The sequence below is a fragment of the Vombatus ursinus genome, unplaced genomic scaffold, assembly GCF_900497805.2.
Source record: "Vombatus ursinus unplaced genomic scaffold, bare-nosed wombat genome assembly UNPS02014945.1, whole genome shotgun sequence".
NCBI lineage: Eukaryota > Metazoa > Chordata > Mammalia > Diprotodontia > Vombatidae > Vombatus > Vombatus ursinus.
The window spans coordinates 1,246,920-1,263,478 of NW_020954723.1; the positions used below are offsets into that span (position 1 = coordinate 1,246,920).

Consider the following 16,559-nt stretch of genomic DNA (forward strand, 5'->3'; position numbering starts at 1 on the left):
CTGATTCTTCAACCTGAAGAAAAGAAACTGTTAAAATTTTATTGAACTCTTCTTGGCAGTTTTTGTCATTTACAATATGGACCCTCTTTGGTACCAAGTTGTCCTTTTTTTTCCTCCCCTGTACTTTTATAAACCACTCAGTTTTCCTAATGTTTTTCAATAGTTTCCAGAAACTGAGTTAGGAACATGAAAAGGAACTACATAAAAGAAAAAATATTTACATTTAGCATGATAAAAAATTAGGAAACGGTATAACTCTATAAAGTAAACAAGAATGTTATCTTGGGTTGATTTCTTAAAAATATATCCTAAACATGCATTCCACTAAAGTCCCAAGGCTTCACTGTGATGTAGCAGTACCTTAAGTCAGAAAGGCTTATGGGAGAGGCCCTGTGAAGAACTAAATGTCTCCTGCTTTCTCATAACTAAGTTTAGAGAGGCTAATCACCAGAAAATTGACCTTTACAGGATTAATTTTTTTGGTCACAGTGACCCAGTAAAACTATCTAATGAGGCATGTAGGAGTATTGTACTGGAGTAACCACAGTGATGAAATCAAAATATGCTTGAAAAAGTACCAAATCCTGAACACAGCGTTAGATATGTGCATTTTATTTCCTGTTGTTGGAGAACTCATTACTCAAAGGTCTGGATAGAAGCTGATAAGAAGACTAAACAGTTCTGACTTATCTCAGAACACAAAGCATTATTTTAGACTATTTTTCTGCAAACGGGTTAAAAGAGTTGCAGAACAAATGCAATGCTAATAACTCTTCTCCACAGGAATTTGCCTACCATGCCATAGATACCTCCTTGCTTTAGGAGTTGCTCCAGCCCCAAATTACTTATCACACTAGAAGTGTCCTCTGCCCTTAAGGTCTTCACCTTCTGATTGGCTGACTCTTCCCAGAACCTCTAATTTAAGGAGGCTCAAGACAAAGATGTCTTCATTTCTGTACAGGCTGTAATGCTGTTCCATCTCCACGGGACTTCCTCAGGCATGACTCCTGCATCAAGTACCTTCTCCCTTTTTTGTCTCCTTCCCCTGCCTCTCCAGCTTCCATTGAATTATCTTCTCCCAGGAGATTTAAAGTCTTTGAGGGCAGGGACTATCTTTTTTTTGGCTTGTATTTGTATTCTCAGTAGAGAACTTGGCACATGGTAAATGTTGAATGAATACTTGTTGACTGGCCTTCCTTTGCCCTCATTTTAAGAAAAGCACCATCATTCTCTTTCCTATCCTTCTTTTACATGAATCAATGAATAAATTGTTATCAAGGGGAGAACTTGGAAACTCTTCTCTATATTGTTTTATCTACAGAAAATATATATTAAATAAATTCCAAAGGAAAAAGTATCTATGAGGAGTCTGAATTACACTGACTGGCAAATTTAGAAATAAGATCTACTTCCTACTAGATGATAATCATAATAGCTAACATTTATATAGCGCTTACTATGTGCCAGGCACTATACTAAGCACTTTACAATTATTATCTCATTTTATCCTCATAACAACCTTGGGAGGCAGGTGCTACTATTATTCCCATTTTACAGATGAGTGGGCAAAGTATATAAACAGACAACAATGAAAAGAAAAAAACTGAAAGCGTTTAAGAGCCATAAAAAATGATTTAAAATCTCTAATAATTAGAAAAATGTAATTTAGAGCTGTCATGTATTGCTTTTTGACCATTGAGCTGACAAAGATAGTTATAAGTGACAAATTCAATATTGATATGGCTATGGAGAAATAGGTACACTATTGCCTCGTGGGCAGAGATATGAATTGTTACAATAGATCTTTTGGTCCAGAGGTCCTAAAGGTAGACATGTTCTCCAAGAAGGTTAAAAAAAAAAAAAAAAAAGAAAGGATAATCTTACCGTGCTGTTAAAGTATGGATATAAAGAAGTCAGACAGACAGATATAGGGACAAATGTCAAATGACATAAGCAGAATAAGGAAAACAATACACATGATGATGATGACAATATAAGTGAAAATAGCAATACAAGGAAACTAAACACTGTGTAGCTATAAGGATCGGTCTTGGCTGGGAAGAGAGCAGAAAAAATGCACCTCCTTCTCATTGCTACAGATGTGAAGAAGCATCTCATGTGTTGTCAGAAGCGGTCAATGTTATTCAGTCAGTCAATAAGCTTTTATTAAGTGCCTACTACGTGCCAGGCACTGTGCTAAGCACTGGGGTTACAAAGAAAGGCAAAAGACAGTCTCTGCTCTTAAAGAACCCTCAGTCTAATGGTGGAGGTAACATGAAAACAAACATGAAAAACTATTGGATTTCCTTCTTGTTAAAATCTTAGTTACAAAGGATGGCTCCCTGGACAGGATAGACCAATTTAAAAATTCATGTGATATAACCAAAAAAGTTATCAATGACAATTTTTTTAAAAAGACATAATAGTCCTAGAGAGAGGAGCTTCAGCCAAATGGTGAGATCAGAGGCTAGACTATGGAGAAGTGAGTGGGCAAGGGAACAGAAGCAGCAAGTAAGTGCAGTTATTCTTAAGGAAAGAGAGAAAAGGCTTAGGAGATGGAGGAAGGTCAAGTACAAGTTACAGAGGGGAGATTTAATCACGTTTATTGGCAGGAAGGCAAGAGTCATTAGGTAGGGAAAGACTGTAGGGACAGATGAATGATAGAGATAATACCTTCGTGTTCTCTGAAAAGATCCTGACATATACAGCTGCTGACTTTTAAATATACTGCATAAAGGAACACAGTCTGAGGATATCATTGTCCTTGCCTATTAGAAGGTAAGTCTCTAGAAGGCAAGAACTGTCTTGCTTTTTTAATTGATATTTCCATCATATCACACAGTGTGTAGTACATAGCAAATGCTTAACAAATACTTTTTCACTCATTCATAGGAACAGTTTCAGATATTGATCAATGCTTTTCCCTTTAACTAAGCCTAAATAGCTTTCAACTTAGATAATTTAGGGTTGGAAAACAAAATGTGTAGGAATATATATATAATGATATTCTACTTCACGGTATCAAAAGAATAACGTATCTAGTAGTGGCTGGTAGATGGTTTTTTTGTTTTAATTATTTTTAAATAGAGAATGAGTTGATTGTTATTATTGCTAGTTGATTGATGTTTCCTAATGCTTAATTACTAAAATCCATCAGCAGAGAAATGAACAAATCAACTGAAAACACAATATTAATGATTTCTGTTCCTCCTTTTCCCAAACTTCTATCCCAGGTGGGATTAGTAATAGACAAAGGTAAGAGGAAAAATCTCATTGAGTTGCAATTTGGTCATGTGACAATTCTTGAGAAACTGAGTGTTTTGAACAAGTAGGAAGTAATGACTTGGGTGGGGAACCATCCCTGCTGGATAGCATACAGAAAGAACATCAGAATTAGTAGTCATCATACTTAAACCTGATGTTGATAAATGGGACTCTCTCGGAGAGAGAGAATATGTGGATTCTTGTTCCCTAGACAAACTGTTGTGAAGCCAGTTTTGGCAGGTGCAGCAAAGAGAAAGAGAAGCTGCCTAATCTAATTAAGTCAAATGTGCCTAATATGATGAAGGAACTGACAGACCAGAAAAACCTTAGATCAGTAGTTCTTAACCTGTGTTGGGTCATAAACTCTTTGGAAGCTAGGTGAAGCTTATGGACCCCTTCTCGGAATGTTTTTAATGCATAAAATACAAAGGATTATAAAGGAAATAAGTGAAAAAGGAATGATAAAGGAAATCAAGTGAAATACAATTTGATTACACACACACACACACACACACACACACACACACACATACACACACACACTCAAAATGAAAATTTTCATTGACAGCAGGTTAAGGACACCTACTTTCCCCTTTCTGCAGTAGCCAAAGAAGATTATACTGAAAAACAAACTAGAAAATGCAAAGCCACGATGAGAACACTAGATATCCCATACTGGAAACCATTCAGTGCTGAGGGAGCAGCCAAATCTAGTTGTCCTGTTTGATCATGACTGTAAATGACCAACGATCTCTACAGATGAGGTTGACTCACTGGAGTGTGTCTTTATTTCCAAAGCAAGGAAGAAATACACCTTTTCCTAGGCTTCCTGGGTGTGGATTATCAGCTAAGACAGAAGTGGGGAACCTGCAGCCTCGAGGCCACATGTGGCCCTCGAGCTCTTCGAGCGCGGCCCTTTGACTGAATCCAAACTTCACAGAACGAATCCCATTTGTTCTGTGAGGCCAAGGTTCCCCACTTCTTAACTATGACAATGGAAAAATCACTAAAAATGTAATTAGGCCACTTATATCACCTTTGACAAGAGTTACACTTAAAGTAAAGCAAAACAAAAGAAAAACCTTATAGTTAAGTTTATTAAAGTACTCACAAACATAGAACATAAAAAAACGGAAAGCAAAACAGTTCAAGCTGACTAGATTAGAGCAACAAGACTTGATACAGGGAGATCAGGAAAAAAGTGACTGTTTCTGTTCAAATTAGAGGTGATGGGGACCTGTACTATGGTGATGGATATGTGAATGGGAGGAAAATGGGCATATATGAGAGATGTTGTGAGGGCAGAAATGAAAAGATTTAACAACTTACTGGATATGTGGGATGAATATCAAGTCAACACCAGAATTTATTAAGTGCCTTGTATGTGTAATGTATTGCACTAACCATAGGCAGACAAAGAAAGATAAAAAGTCCCTGCCATCAAGAAGCTCACACTCTAATTGGGGGCAACACATAGGGAAGTATTTACAAACAAGATATATGCATGATAAATTGGATATAATCAGTAAAGGGAAGGCATTAGCATTAAGGAAATTGAAGAAGACAGTATTTTACCTGAGACTTCCAGAATGCCAGGAGGTACAGATGAGGAAGGACAGTAAAAGCCAAACAGAGAATTTTATATTTGATCCTGGAGTCTCTGGAGTATACTGAGAAGGGAGTTGACATGGGCTTTAGAAAAATACTTCAGCAGCAGAAAGGAGAATGGCTTGTAGAGGGGAAGGATTTGAGGCAGGGAAACCAACTGGAAGGCTAATGTAGTAGTTTAAGTGTGAAGTAATGAGGAATTGCATTAAGGGATGGTGTGAAGGTTGAATGAAGAGGACTTGGCAAACACTGCATATAGCTGTGTGAGAGAGAATGAGGAATAAATGATAAAACCTCATGTGAAGAATGATGAATTTTCAAGTTTGAGTTACTTGGAGTATGGTGATCTAGTCAACAGTATTAAGAAAGATGGAAAGAGGTGAGGTTTGGGGGAGAAGATGAACTCTGTTTTGGTCATGTTGAACTTGAGATGATAATGGGACATCCAATTTGAGATGTCCAAAGGGCAATCCAAATGCACGACTAGAGCTCCAGAGAGACATTAGGGCTGAATATAGAGAACTGGGAAACATCTGCATAGTCATGAACCCAGGAGACTGAGGGGATCATCTCATCAGTGGGATAACAGAGAGGCAAAAGAGAAGAGGGCCCAGAACAGAGTCTCGAGGGACACCTGCAGGTAGAATGATCACAAATGTGATCATAAAAGGAGACTGAGAAAGAGCAGTCGGACAGGTAGAAGAACCCCGAGACATCAGTGTCATGAAAACAGGAAGCGGTGTTTGACAATTTCAAACACCAGAGAGGTAAAGAAGAATGAGGAATAAGAAAAGGCCAATAGATTCCTGTAAAAAGCTAATTTTCTCAAGAAATTAAGAAACTTCTCTTTAAAACATCCATATTTATATCATGTTCTATATTAAGTTATAACTTTTATTTTTTAAAATGGAACATCTTACATCCCTTCTTAGATCATGCATCTCATTTGTCTTCCATAGCACTCTTGAAACATTTGGGAACACGCATATTACATGTAGCTTAGATAATTTCTGACAAGTTAATAAACAAAGCTTGTAAAGGCACTTTGCAAAGAGACACTTTCCTATGTGCTGATAAACTTTAGGAAATAAATTTCTCAAATAAGGAATCAAGAACACAGCTTAACATACTAGTGGTGTACCGCTTTTGAATATTACCCTATTAGATGGAAATTGTGTTTTTGTATTTATTCTTAAATGAGGGAGGTAAAAGTTATTCAGAGGTCACTCTGTCCTATAAATGACCAGGAAGAAAGGGAAATAAAACACTAAACTGTTGAAAAATCTCTATATGGCAGAGCTATTCAAGTAAAATACACGAGGCACATGTAAGGGTTTTTTTTTCTTCTCTTTTCTTTTCTTTTGCTTGGAATGCTTCTATCAGTATATCAGAGAATGGAAAGTATAATTTTAAGAAATATTATTCCAGGGAAGAGAAGGAATGGTTCAATAATTTTTTTAATTATTAAAAATTCAATATAATCAGTAACATATCAATCATGCCTACCTCATCAGGACAGCTTCAATATTTTTATCCCATGTACTGAGAAAATCAAAAAGAGAACTTTCCTAGAAACGGTGAAAGTCCAACCACCTAGCAGGCCAATCTGTACTAAACAGAAGGTTAATAAATGTCATCTGAAAGATTAATAAATGAATAGCAAGGCAGGACCAATGGCAAAGCAGATAACAACTTAAAACGTCCCATAACTCTAAAAAAGCAGTTTGTCTAAAAAAAGATCAGAGGTTTTAGTAAATTGCAACTACTCTTATGTTCTTCACTGTGAAGGGGCAATCTTGGATTGTGTTAAAAGAAGTATAGTCAGTAAACAAGTATTTATTAATTTTTTACTAAGTGCCAGGAAATTTTGCAAAGCACTAGGAATATAAAGGCAAAAACACTGCCGTTAACCTCAAGAAGCTCACATTCTAGTGGGGAAGGCATCTATAATCACAAATAAAGTACATACGAGATATGTACAGAATAGATGGAAAATAATCTCAGTGGAAGATCCTACCAGCAAAGAGAACAAATACAGGTTTGAGAAAGGCAGAATTTGAGCCGAATTAGTCAAGGCCAAATCATGGAGTTGGGAGATAAGTGTCATGTATGACAAACAACTAATAAGCCAACATATCCAGATCTTAAAGTATATAAAGGGAAGTGTAAGAAGATTGGGAAAGTATGGGGAGGCCACATTGTGAAAGGTTTTAAATACCAAACAGAGAACTTGTATTTGATCCTAGAAGTGACAGGAGCTACTGGAGTTCATTAAGTGAGGAAAGGGGAAGGAACGGTTAGATCTATGCTTTAGGAAAAATCACTAGAAAAATGAAGGGTCAATGGATTATAATAGGGGAAAGGCTTAAGGAAGGGAGATCAACCAGAAGGTTATTGCAATTGTACAGGTGAAAGGTGATGAGGGCCTGTACCAGCTATGTGAATAGAAAGAAGGGGTCATAAATAGGAGATGATATGAAGATAGGAACAATAAGATTTGACAACAAATCAGATACATGGGATGAGAGTGAGAAGTCAAGGATGACACCAACTTTGCAAAAGCCTTGGAAGTAGCTTTAATGGTAACAGGAAAGTTGGGAAGAGGATAGGGTTTGGTGGGAAAGATAATAACTTCTGTTTTGGCCATATATTGACTTTGAAATACGTATGGAATACAGCATAGGAGGGCACTGTGGTACAATGGAAAGAGTAACGTATTTGGAAACAAAGATTCTGGGTTCAAATCCTGGCTCTGCCACTTGCAACCTGTATAAACTTGGGCAGGTCATTTTGCCTATTGAGGCCTCAGGTTCCTTATCTGTAAAATAAGGGGGTTGGACTAGTGGACTACTAAGCTCCCTTACAGCATTAAATTCATGATCTATGTGAACCACACTGAGCTTAGGCTAAGGGTACTCTTCTGGCTACGTATTTTTCATCATCTATGATCTGTGAAATAGTAAAAAGGCAAATCTAGGCTTGACGTCAGGGAAGAGCTCCCCGATATTTTTTTGCTACCCCAAAGTAGAACATGCTGCTTCACTGGGTGGCAGCTTACCCTTCACTGGAGATCTTCAAGCAAAGGGAAGATAAGCACTTGCCAAAAATATTATAGTGAGGATTCCTCTTGCTTATAAGGCTGGACTAGATAATTATTGAGTTCCGTTTCAACTCTGAAATTCTGTTATATCATGATTATCAGACCTTTATCAGAGATGCAAACGTTTCCCTTATTCCACAGTTCCCATTCTCTCCTGGCTGCATTAGTTTTATTTGTGCAAAAGTTTTCCACTGTCACATAATCCAAATTGTCTACTGTAAAATGATAACCTTTATCCCTTCTCTGGTTAAGAATCCTCTCCCTAGCCATAATAGTGAAAGGAACCACCATCTATTTTTAAAAACTGATGTCACTTTTTATAGTTAGGTTGCTTATCCATTTAGAACTTATTGTGGTATTTGCTATACAATGCTGGTCTAAGCCTATATTTTGTCACTGCTTCCTAGCATTCTCTGCAGTTGTTGGGCTATCTGAGATAACAATTTATATTTATTTTAATAAACTGTGCAAAACTAAAATTTTTAAAATCAGACTGCAAAATTTTATACATACACACACACACACACACACACACGCATATATATATTATTCTATTAGGTAACACCTATCACTAATTTTAAGTCACATGGATTTCTCACAAACCGAACGACTTGAAATTTCCAACATATGTAGAGTAAGCAGGTCAATACAGAACATGAAAAGATATAAAAGTTTAACAAATTAACCATCACAATAGATCTCTCACTATTTTTATATACTCTTTCTTTAATATACCAAGTAGAAATTTTATGTGTTTAAGGCCACAGAATGCAAGTGTAGTTATGTTTTGTTCCAAAAAATTGAGTATGAATGGATTTTTTTAACCTATGTATATATAAATGATTTTATTAAAAGAAAGAGTACTTTGTCCAAGCAACATAAAAATCAATTAGCTCATTTCCATATCATCATGGCAAACACTTTGTCAAAACACACCTTTATTGATCAAGATAAAATTCAGAGAAGCTGACTGCTTGACAAAATTTAAAGGCTTGGTCAACTCTTAAAAAACCTTTTGAAAATGAGCTTTTCTTAAATTGAAATGAAATTATTTGGAGTCTAAATAGATTTATTTAAAAGCAAACAGTTAATTTCTGATTATTTCAGAACATATTATATTGATGCCAGATTCACTGTGTGTTTGGCTCCATCCAGAGGCTGTATTCTCTGACTCTGGGGTTATCTGGAAGGCTGGTCTTTGGTTTTTCATACATGCCTAAATGACAATTCTTTTTCATTTGATGCCTTTAAAGCAACATGTCAGGTCTAGGGTGAAAGGGATAGCAAACAGTTACAGGATTTCATACTTTAGGCTACCCAAGTGATTTGATTACAAAGTCTTTCCAACTTCTTCAGCTTAAAGCAAAGTGATACTCCAAAATGGGAGGGGAAATAATGTGAAACTCTAACTCATCCCTAAAATGGTAAGAAATCTTAACTCAAAGGTGAGTTGCTAAATCATTCACTGTCTAGAAACCTACTCTTGGAGAATCTGGTAAGAAGGAATGACATCTGACCCTCATCATTATTGCAATAGTATTTTAATTAGTCTCCCTGCCTTATGCTTTCTCTTCACTCCAATCTATCCTCTACATAGTTGCCAAAGTGATTTACCTAAAGCATAGGTATGACTAAGTCACCCTCATTCAATTAAGGTAATTCTGCATTCTCTTCTCCCTCCTACTTTAGATGCAATAATGTGTCTAACTCAGTTTTTTAGGTTCTTAGAGGAATGTCATGTATTTTGCCAACAAATTTGGCATTTTCTGTGCCAAATCATTTAGATAATAAATTGTTAATCACAAAAACATATTATCACTCACCCCTCACAAATCTTCAGTGGCCCCCTATCGTTTCTAGGATAAAATATAAAAGCCTTAGGCTGCAGCCTTCCACAAGAAGGCTTCTATCTACCTTTACAATCTTACTTCTTATTACCTCCCTCCATGGGGGAAAGAGGGGTATGAACTTTCTTTTTCTAAGCGTGACATTTTATCCAAACTATACTTTAACACAAATGATGCCCCATGTCTGAAATGAATTCCCTCCTCCTCTTCCTCTCTGCTTGGAAAAACCCTAGCTTTTTTTCAAAGTGCAGCTCAAGTATGTCACTACTTTCCAGTAAAATGTAAATTCTTTGAGAATGAAGGAATGTCTCATATGTATATTTGTATCAGGGTCTAACACAATGCCTAAGCCAGAGTAAACACTTAAATAATTTTTACTAGCTTGATTTGCTAATTTTCTTAGTTATTAGCATTCTCTTTACTGAAATCTTTCTCTGTCTTCCCACCCCCATTTTGTACAGATACAGTAGAATGGAAGCTTCCTGAAGATTGGGATGAATTCAATATTGTCTTTGTATTCCAACACTTGAAATATACCTAGCACACAATATAAGTGGCTAAAGTTTGGTGGATTCAACCGAATTCTCCAAGTACCTTAAATAATCAGAAATGGCTATATGACTATATGTGTGTATGCATGCAGATACATACATACCAATTCACTAATTACTTAGATAAATAAGCATTTAGACTCCTTTTTCCTTATAGTTCTCAATATGCTCACAAGGCATTCTTATCATGAGTGATGATCTTGTACTAATGAGGGAAAACTTGGAAAATATGGCAGTAATTAACGTAAGACAAATGTTATAACTTACATAGGTAGAAAGACATTTTTAGGTATATAAGAATTTATAATTCTTTATCACCTACAAATAAAGTACAAATGAGACCTTACAGTCACAGAGAAGACGCTAGGCTATTTATGTTTTTTAATAGACTCTCTTGCATGTGGTTAGCTAGTCGGCAACAGAACCATGGCAACAGGAAATTCTTTCCCGCAGTGGAGTTTATGAATGCTTTTCTGTTTTCATGACTCGTCCTTATTTAATTTCCTGTACAGTAAGCCTGTGAGATAACTCTTGACTGCAATGCGGATGGGCTCTTCCAAAGACTCATTCAAAGAAAGGCAGGTCAAAGGCCTTTAGCTCGAATATTTTATAATTAGACTGAAAAGTTGACTGCAAGAGGATGGACAGTAGCAGTAAATATACCACGTCTACCTACTTATCCTCATTCGTTCCTTTTTTAGGCAAGACTGTGCACATTTGCTTTATAGAGCAACCAGTCGAAAAATGACCTTATGGCCCCCATTTTTGAATCAATACACTTACTTGGCAAATTCAGAAATACAACTGCAAGAATTGTTTTCATTGAAGCAGAGGTGAGATGGACAACAACTGATGGCTTCTACTCGTGTCTAGGGACAAACGTGGCCTCATAGGATAGTGGAAGAAGAAAACTAGACTTTTTGCCAAAGATTGCAGCGTCATGGACAAAAGACTGAGGGCTACAGGGGCACAGGTTGTTTTCTTACTGCAGCTCCCTGGAGTCAAGAGATGCAGAAGAGAAAACTGATCTGAGAAATGAACAACTTAAGAAGATAGTGTTTGAGAATGGGAAATGGATTTTTCATCCAGTTTAAACTACAGAGATGACAGACTGCTGGATATTGATAAGCATGCACCAAACCAAGGCTAGTAAGAAGGTATTCAGAGGTACCTTAGAAGTTCCATCAAAAGGACTTTAAAATAAAGAGGATGGAAAGGAGAGAAAACTACTTATTTAGATCCACAAAGGTTGATATTAGAGAGAGTAACTGCACTGAAAAAAAAAATACTAATTTGATCTTGGGATGTATCAAGAGGAATAAGGAATAAAGAGTTGATGGTCCCTCTATACTCTGTCCTATATTAAGACCATGTATAGAGGATCGTACTTAGTTCTGGATGTCAGAGTTTACAAAAGACATTGACAAGGTAGAGAAGACCCAGAAGAAGAAAATCAGGATAACAAAGGGCACTGCATCCATGTCCTGTGAGAACAGATTGGAGGAACTGAGGATGCATAACCGGAAGAAGATGAGACTTGGCTGTGGCATGCATGGTAGCTTTCTTCAAATATTAGAAGGCCTAAACTATGGAAGAGAGATTAGATTTGTTCAGCTTGGCCTTAAAGGAAAAAGTAAGGAACAGTGGTTGGAAGTGCACCAAGGAGGTAAATTTAGGCTTGACGTCAGGAAAAACTTCCTAACAATTATGAAGTCCACAAATGTACTACCTAACAAGACAACAGTTTTCCCCTCAGTGGAGGTTTTCCAGAAGAAACTGGGTGACCATTTGTCAGACGTGATGAGGTAACATTCTTGTGAACGGTCAGAATAGATGGCCACTGTAGTACCTACCTCTTCTAAAATTCTCTAATTCTTTGGTGATAATTTCGAGAAGAAAAAGCTGAAGAAAAAAATTCAATATAAAGAAGTAAATAGAAAAAATAATGTAAAAGTTGACTACATAGGCAAACACCAGGACTGAGAAATTAAAGGTTAAAAATTCAACCAACCACAACCAATCACATTATTTCATGTACATTTCTACTGCTGATCCATGCACAGCTGTCCATTGAATATTCAGTAAAACCTGTTAACCTGCTTTTGACAACCACAGGCATATTAACATTTTGTTTTTTAAGTAAATGCTGAACTAGATGACACCTCAGGTCTTTTAAGAGTTGAGGAAATTCCATTCCCTAACTGATGTTGCTCTTCACCCTCTGACCCCTAGCATTTCCTGATCTAAGTGGTAAATCCAATTAGTATGTTTACACAATAAAATACACATAAATAATCATAGAAGGGTGGCTTAAGCATATTTTAGTTAGACTATAAAACTGTAGGGAACCTTTACGCATATTTTGCCATGTAATTTTTCTACTGAGTACTATTTAACGGTTCTTTATTACTTAGAGAATACAATTCAAACTCATTTGTCACTCAGGGTCCTCCACAATCTGGGGACTCCCCACACTTTAAGCATCCCCTAATGTTATTCCATTCACATATTTTATACTCCAGTAAAATTGTACTACTGACCTGCATTCTCCCGCTTCCATGCATTTGCTAAATCATTTCATAGGCCCATAAAGCCCTCTCTCACTTCTCTTTCAAATTTCTTTTAAACATTTAAAGGGAAAATTTTTAAAAGTAAAACCAATCTCAAATTTGACTTCCTCTTCCAAGGATCAACAGTTAGTAACGACCTTTCTCTCTCAATACCCCTGCATCTCACATTTTTGTTTATACTTCTTTTATATGCATTCTGTATATTATGTAATAGAATTAATTATGTGTGAAAGCTGGGTACCATATATTATCTAAATTTTGTGCCTCCTCCCTCCTCAAGGGCTTCCATTACGCTTTATATACAGTATGCACTTAATGCTTATGAAATCAGACCATCTCTTACTTTTGGTATCAAGTTGAGCACGATACTTCTCGAATCCCTTGAGACGAACTCGTTCTCCTAAGAGCTGGAGGAATTCCTCAAACGCAGGACCCGCCGACTCGTTGTTGTACATCTCTTCTTCGGTGCTCTGTCCAGATTTACAATACATGATTCCCACTTTCAACTGATAGCTTAACTGCGAAAACAGGTAACACCAAGCATTTCAATAAATGCAGGGCCCATTCTATTCCATTTGTTATTTTTACTTAACCAGTTCCTTAGGAAAAAATGCCTAGAAAATAAATAGCTGACAAAATATGTCTTTTTTTTCTGAGTACTTCCACATTGTTTTTCAATTTTCGCACCCAATAAAGGTAGCACAGGTCTTATTTACTGGGGCTATGAATTTCAAATGTATCAGTAGTTGTCTTCATGTATTACAGAAATGACTAGAAAAAGAAATTAAAACTGTCTGGATGTCAAAAGTATGCATCACTAGAATAGATGTTGGCACTTTAGGGAGATTCCAGCTAATGGTTTACAGGCAAGCATCAACAAAGAACAGTTATACAAAGCAGGTTTATAACAGAAGGGGGTGTGTGTGTGTGTGTGTGTGTGTGTGTGTGTGTGTGTGTGTTCTCTCCATAAGGATTTTGGGTGGAGCGGGGTGATGGTGGGAGAGATGGTAGATTTTCAAAAGTAAAGCCCATTTTGCAAAAAGGAACCTTGAAATGAAAGGAAATATTCATTCCTAACAATTTCACCAGCTCCTTTCCACTTTCGAAATACAAAAGGATTCACTTTCCCACATATTCAATGATGAAATTGTTGGGGCACCAATATGCTGCTTAATATCAGCACAAATGATTGAGTCCTATTTCCCCCAAAGGTCAATTGCCAGATGAAGTTTTTAAATAAAATAATTACTTGTCAAAGAACAAGCATTTTAAAAAAATTAAGCATCTAATTTTAACCTGTGCTGCTTTTTATCAAAGCCTTTTGTTTTTACATCATTCATTTCCAAAAATAACTCCTCCTTTCCCTACCCAGCTAAGTCTTCCTTTGTAACAAAGATTTAAAAAGGGAAAAAAAAAAAAACCAGTTCAGGAAAACCAACAAATTAACCTTCTCTGACAATATGTACAATATTCATCAACAACCACAGTCCCCTACTTTTGAAGGAATAGGGTAAGATATATTTTCTCAACTATTCTCTGGGGTCAAGACTGGTCAGTGTAATTATCTAGTGTTTGGCTTTGTTTTATTGTCCTTTTCATTTCATCTGTCTTCCCATGTTTCTCTGCATTCTTCATATTAATTGTTACTTAAAGCACAATAACAGTCCGTGAAATTCACTATCACAATTTGTTTAACCACTATCCAACTGATGGATAACCATTAATTTCTAGTTGTTTGCAACTGAAAGAAGCACTGAAATTAATATTGTGGCACACATAGGACCATTCTATTTCTTGATATACCTATTTCTATTCCTTGCTATATATGACTAGAAGAAGGAACTCTGGATCATTCAATGTGAACATTAGTCTTTTGTGTGTGTGGGGCGGGGGGGGAAGCAATTCTTATTACTTTCCAAAATCACAGAACCTATTTACAGTTCTACCCACAATATATTAGTGTTCCTACCTTCCCATAGCACCTGTAACATTCTTTCCATCTTTCGTAATTTTGCCAATCTGTTCAAAGTGAGGTGAAATTCCAAAATTGTTTTGATTCGTATTTCTCTTATTAAGGACCTGCAGCAATCTTTCATGCAGCTGTGTCATATCCTTTAACCACTTATCCACTAGGCAATGTACATTTTTGTTAATTATTTCTATACCTTGGAGACAACTCTTTTATTCCTCCCTAATTGATTCCCCATCTCACTTTCCACAGATTTTCCTCTCTGAAGCCTCCTGTACTTCTTCCTCTCTCTTCTTTCTCTGAAGACTTGACCTTTTACTTTATAGAGCTTTCTTATTTTCCTTCTCTTCTTGATATCACTCCTCCATTCTTCTCCTTTTCCCCAATCTCTGGCAGTGAAGTTCCCCTTTTTCTTAACAAGGCCAAATCTCTACTTGTACTCTTCCTCTCATCTCCTCCTGTAGTCTCCAGCAAATTCCAACTCCAATTATTTCCTCTCTCCTTAATTTTCAACCTCTCCCTATCTACTGGTACCTTCTATATTGCCTTCACGCATGCTCAAGTCTTCCCTCTTCCTTAAAATACACCCTTTATTAGACCTTATCATCCCCTTAGATATCACTTCAGCCAAAATCCTAGAAACAGCTGTCCTCATACACTGGCTCCATTTCTTCTCCTCTCACTCATTCTCAACCCTCTGAAATCTGGCTTCTGTCCTTAAAACTCAAATGAAACTGCTCTCTCCAAAGTTATCAGAGGTCTCACTTGCCAAATCTGAAGGTCTTTTGCTCAGTTCTCATTCTTCTTGATTTATTGACTGAATTTGGCATTGCTGTCCACCCCCTCCCCTCTTGGATATTTTCTTCTTTCTGGGTTTTTGTGACATTAATCTTCTGGTACTCATCCAACCCAAATAACCCCTCTTCCTCAATCTTCTTTGCTGGTTTATCATCCATATCATGCCTACTGACTGTGGGTCTTCCATAAGGCTATCTTCTGGGCCCTCTTCTCTTCCCTTTCTATACACTGTTTTTTGGTGATCTCCTTAGCTCCCATGGGTTTAATTATAACTCTATACAGCTAATTTTCAGATTTTTATATCACTTACTGGTCTCCCCTGAAGCTCTAGTCCCACATCACCAGCTGCATATTAGAAATTTCAAATTAAGGTCCCATAGGCATTTCAAATCCTACATGTCCAAAACAGACTTTTTGTCTTTCTCACCAAACCTTTCCTTCTTCCAAATTTCCAGTAGTGTCCAAGGCACCCCTGTTTTTCCAGTTTCTCAGGTTTGTAACCTCAGCATTACCCTTGACTCCTTACCCTCCCTCACTACAAACACCGGTTGCCAAGTCTTGCTGTTTCTACCTCCATAACATTTCCTAAATTTGATCCCTTTTCTCCATTCACATGTTACCACCTGAGTTCAAGGTCTCATTATCTCTCATCTATATTATTACAATAGCCGCCTAATTGGTCTCCCTGACTCAAGCCTCTCCACTTCAGTTCATTTCCCACACTGCTCCCACAGATATTTTCCTTAAGCACACATATGAGCACGTCACTCCCCTCCTCTATAAAATTCAGTGGCTTCCTATTGCCTCTAGGATAAAATACGGACTCCTCAATGTGACTTTTTAAAAGTCTTT

General features: G+C 36.9%; 1 protein-coding gene across 7 annotated transcripts in view; it reads right to left on the bottom strand.

The window, feature by feature from the left end:
- Positions 1-16,559, bottom strand: part of LOC114030082 (signal-induced proliferation-associated 1-like protein 1) — a 375,977-nt gene that overhangs the window by 113,684 nt on the left and 245,734 nt on the right. For all 7 annotated transcript variants that reach the window (XM_027844744.1, XM_027844745.1, XM_027844746.1 and 4 more), the window contains one exon: positions 13,284-13,458. In XM_027844744.1, coding sequence (XP_027700545.1) covers positions 13,284-13,458 — 175 coding nt within the window. The remainder of the gene's footprint in view (positions 1-13,283; positions 13,459-16,559) is intronic.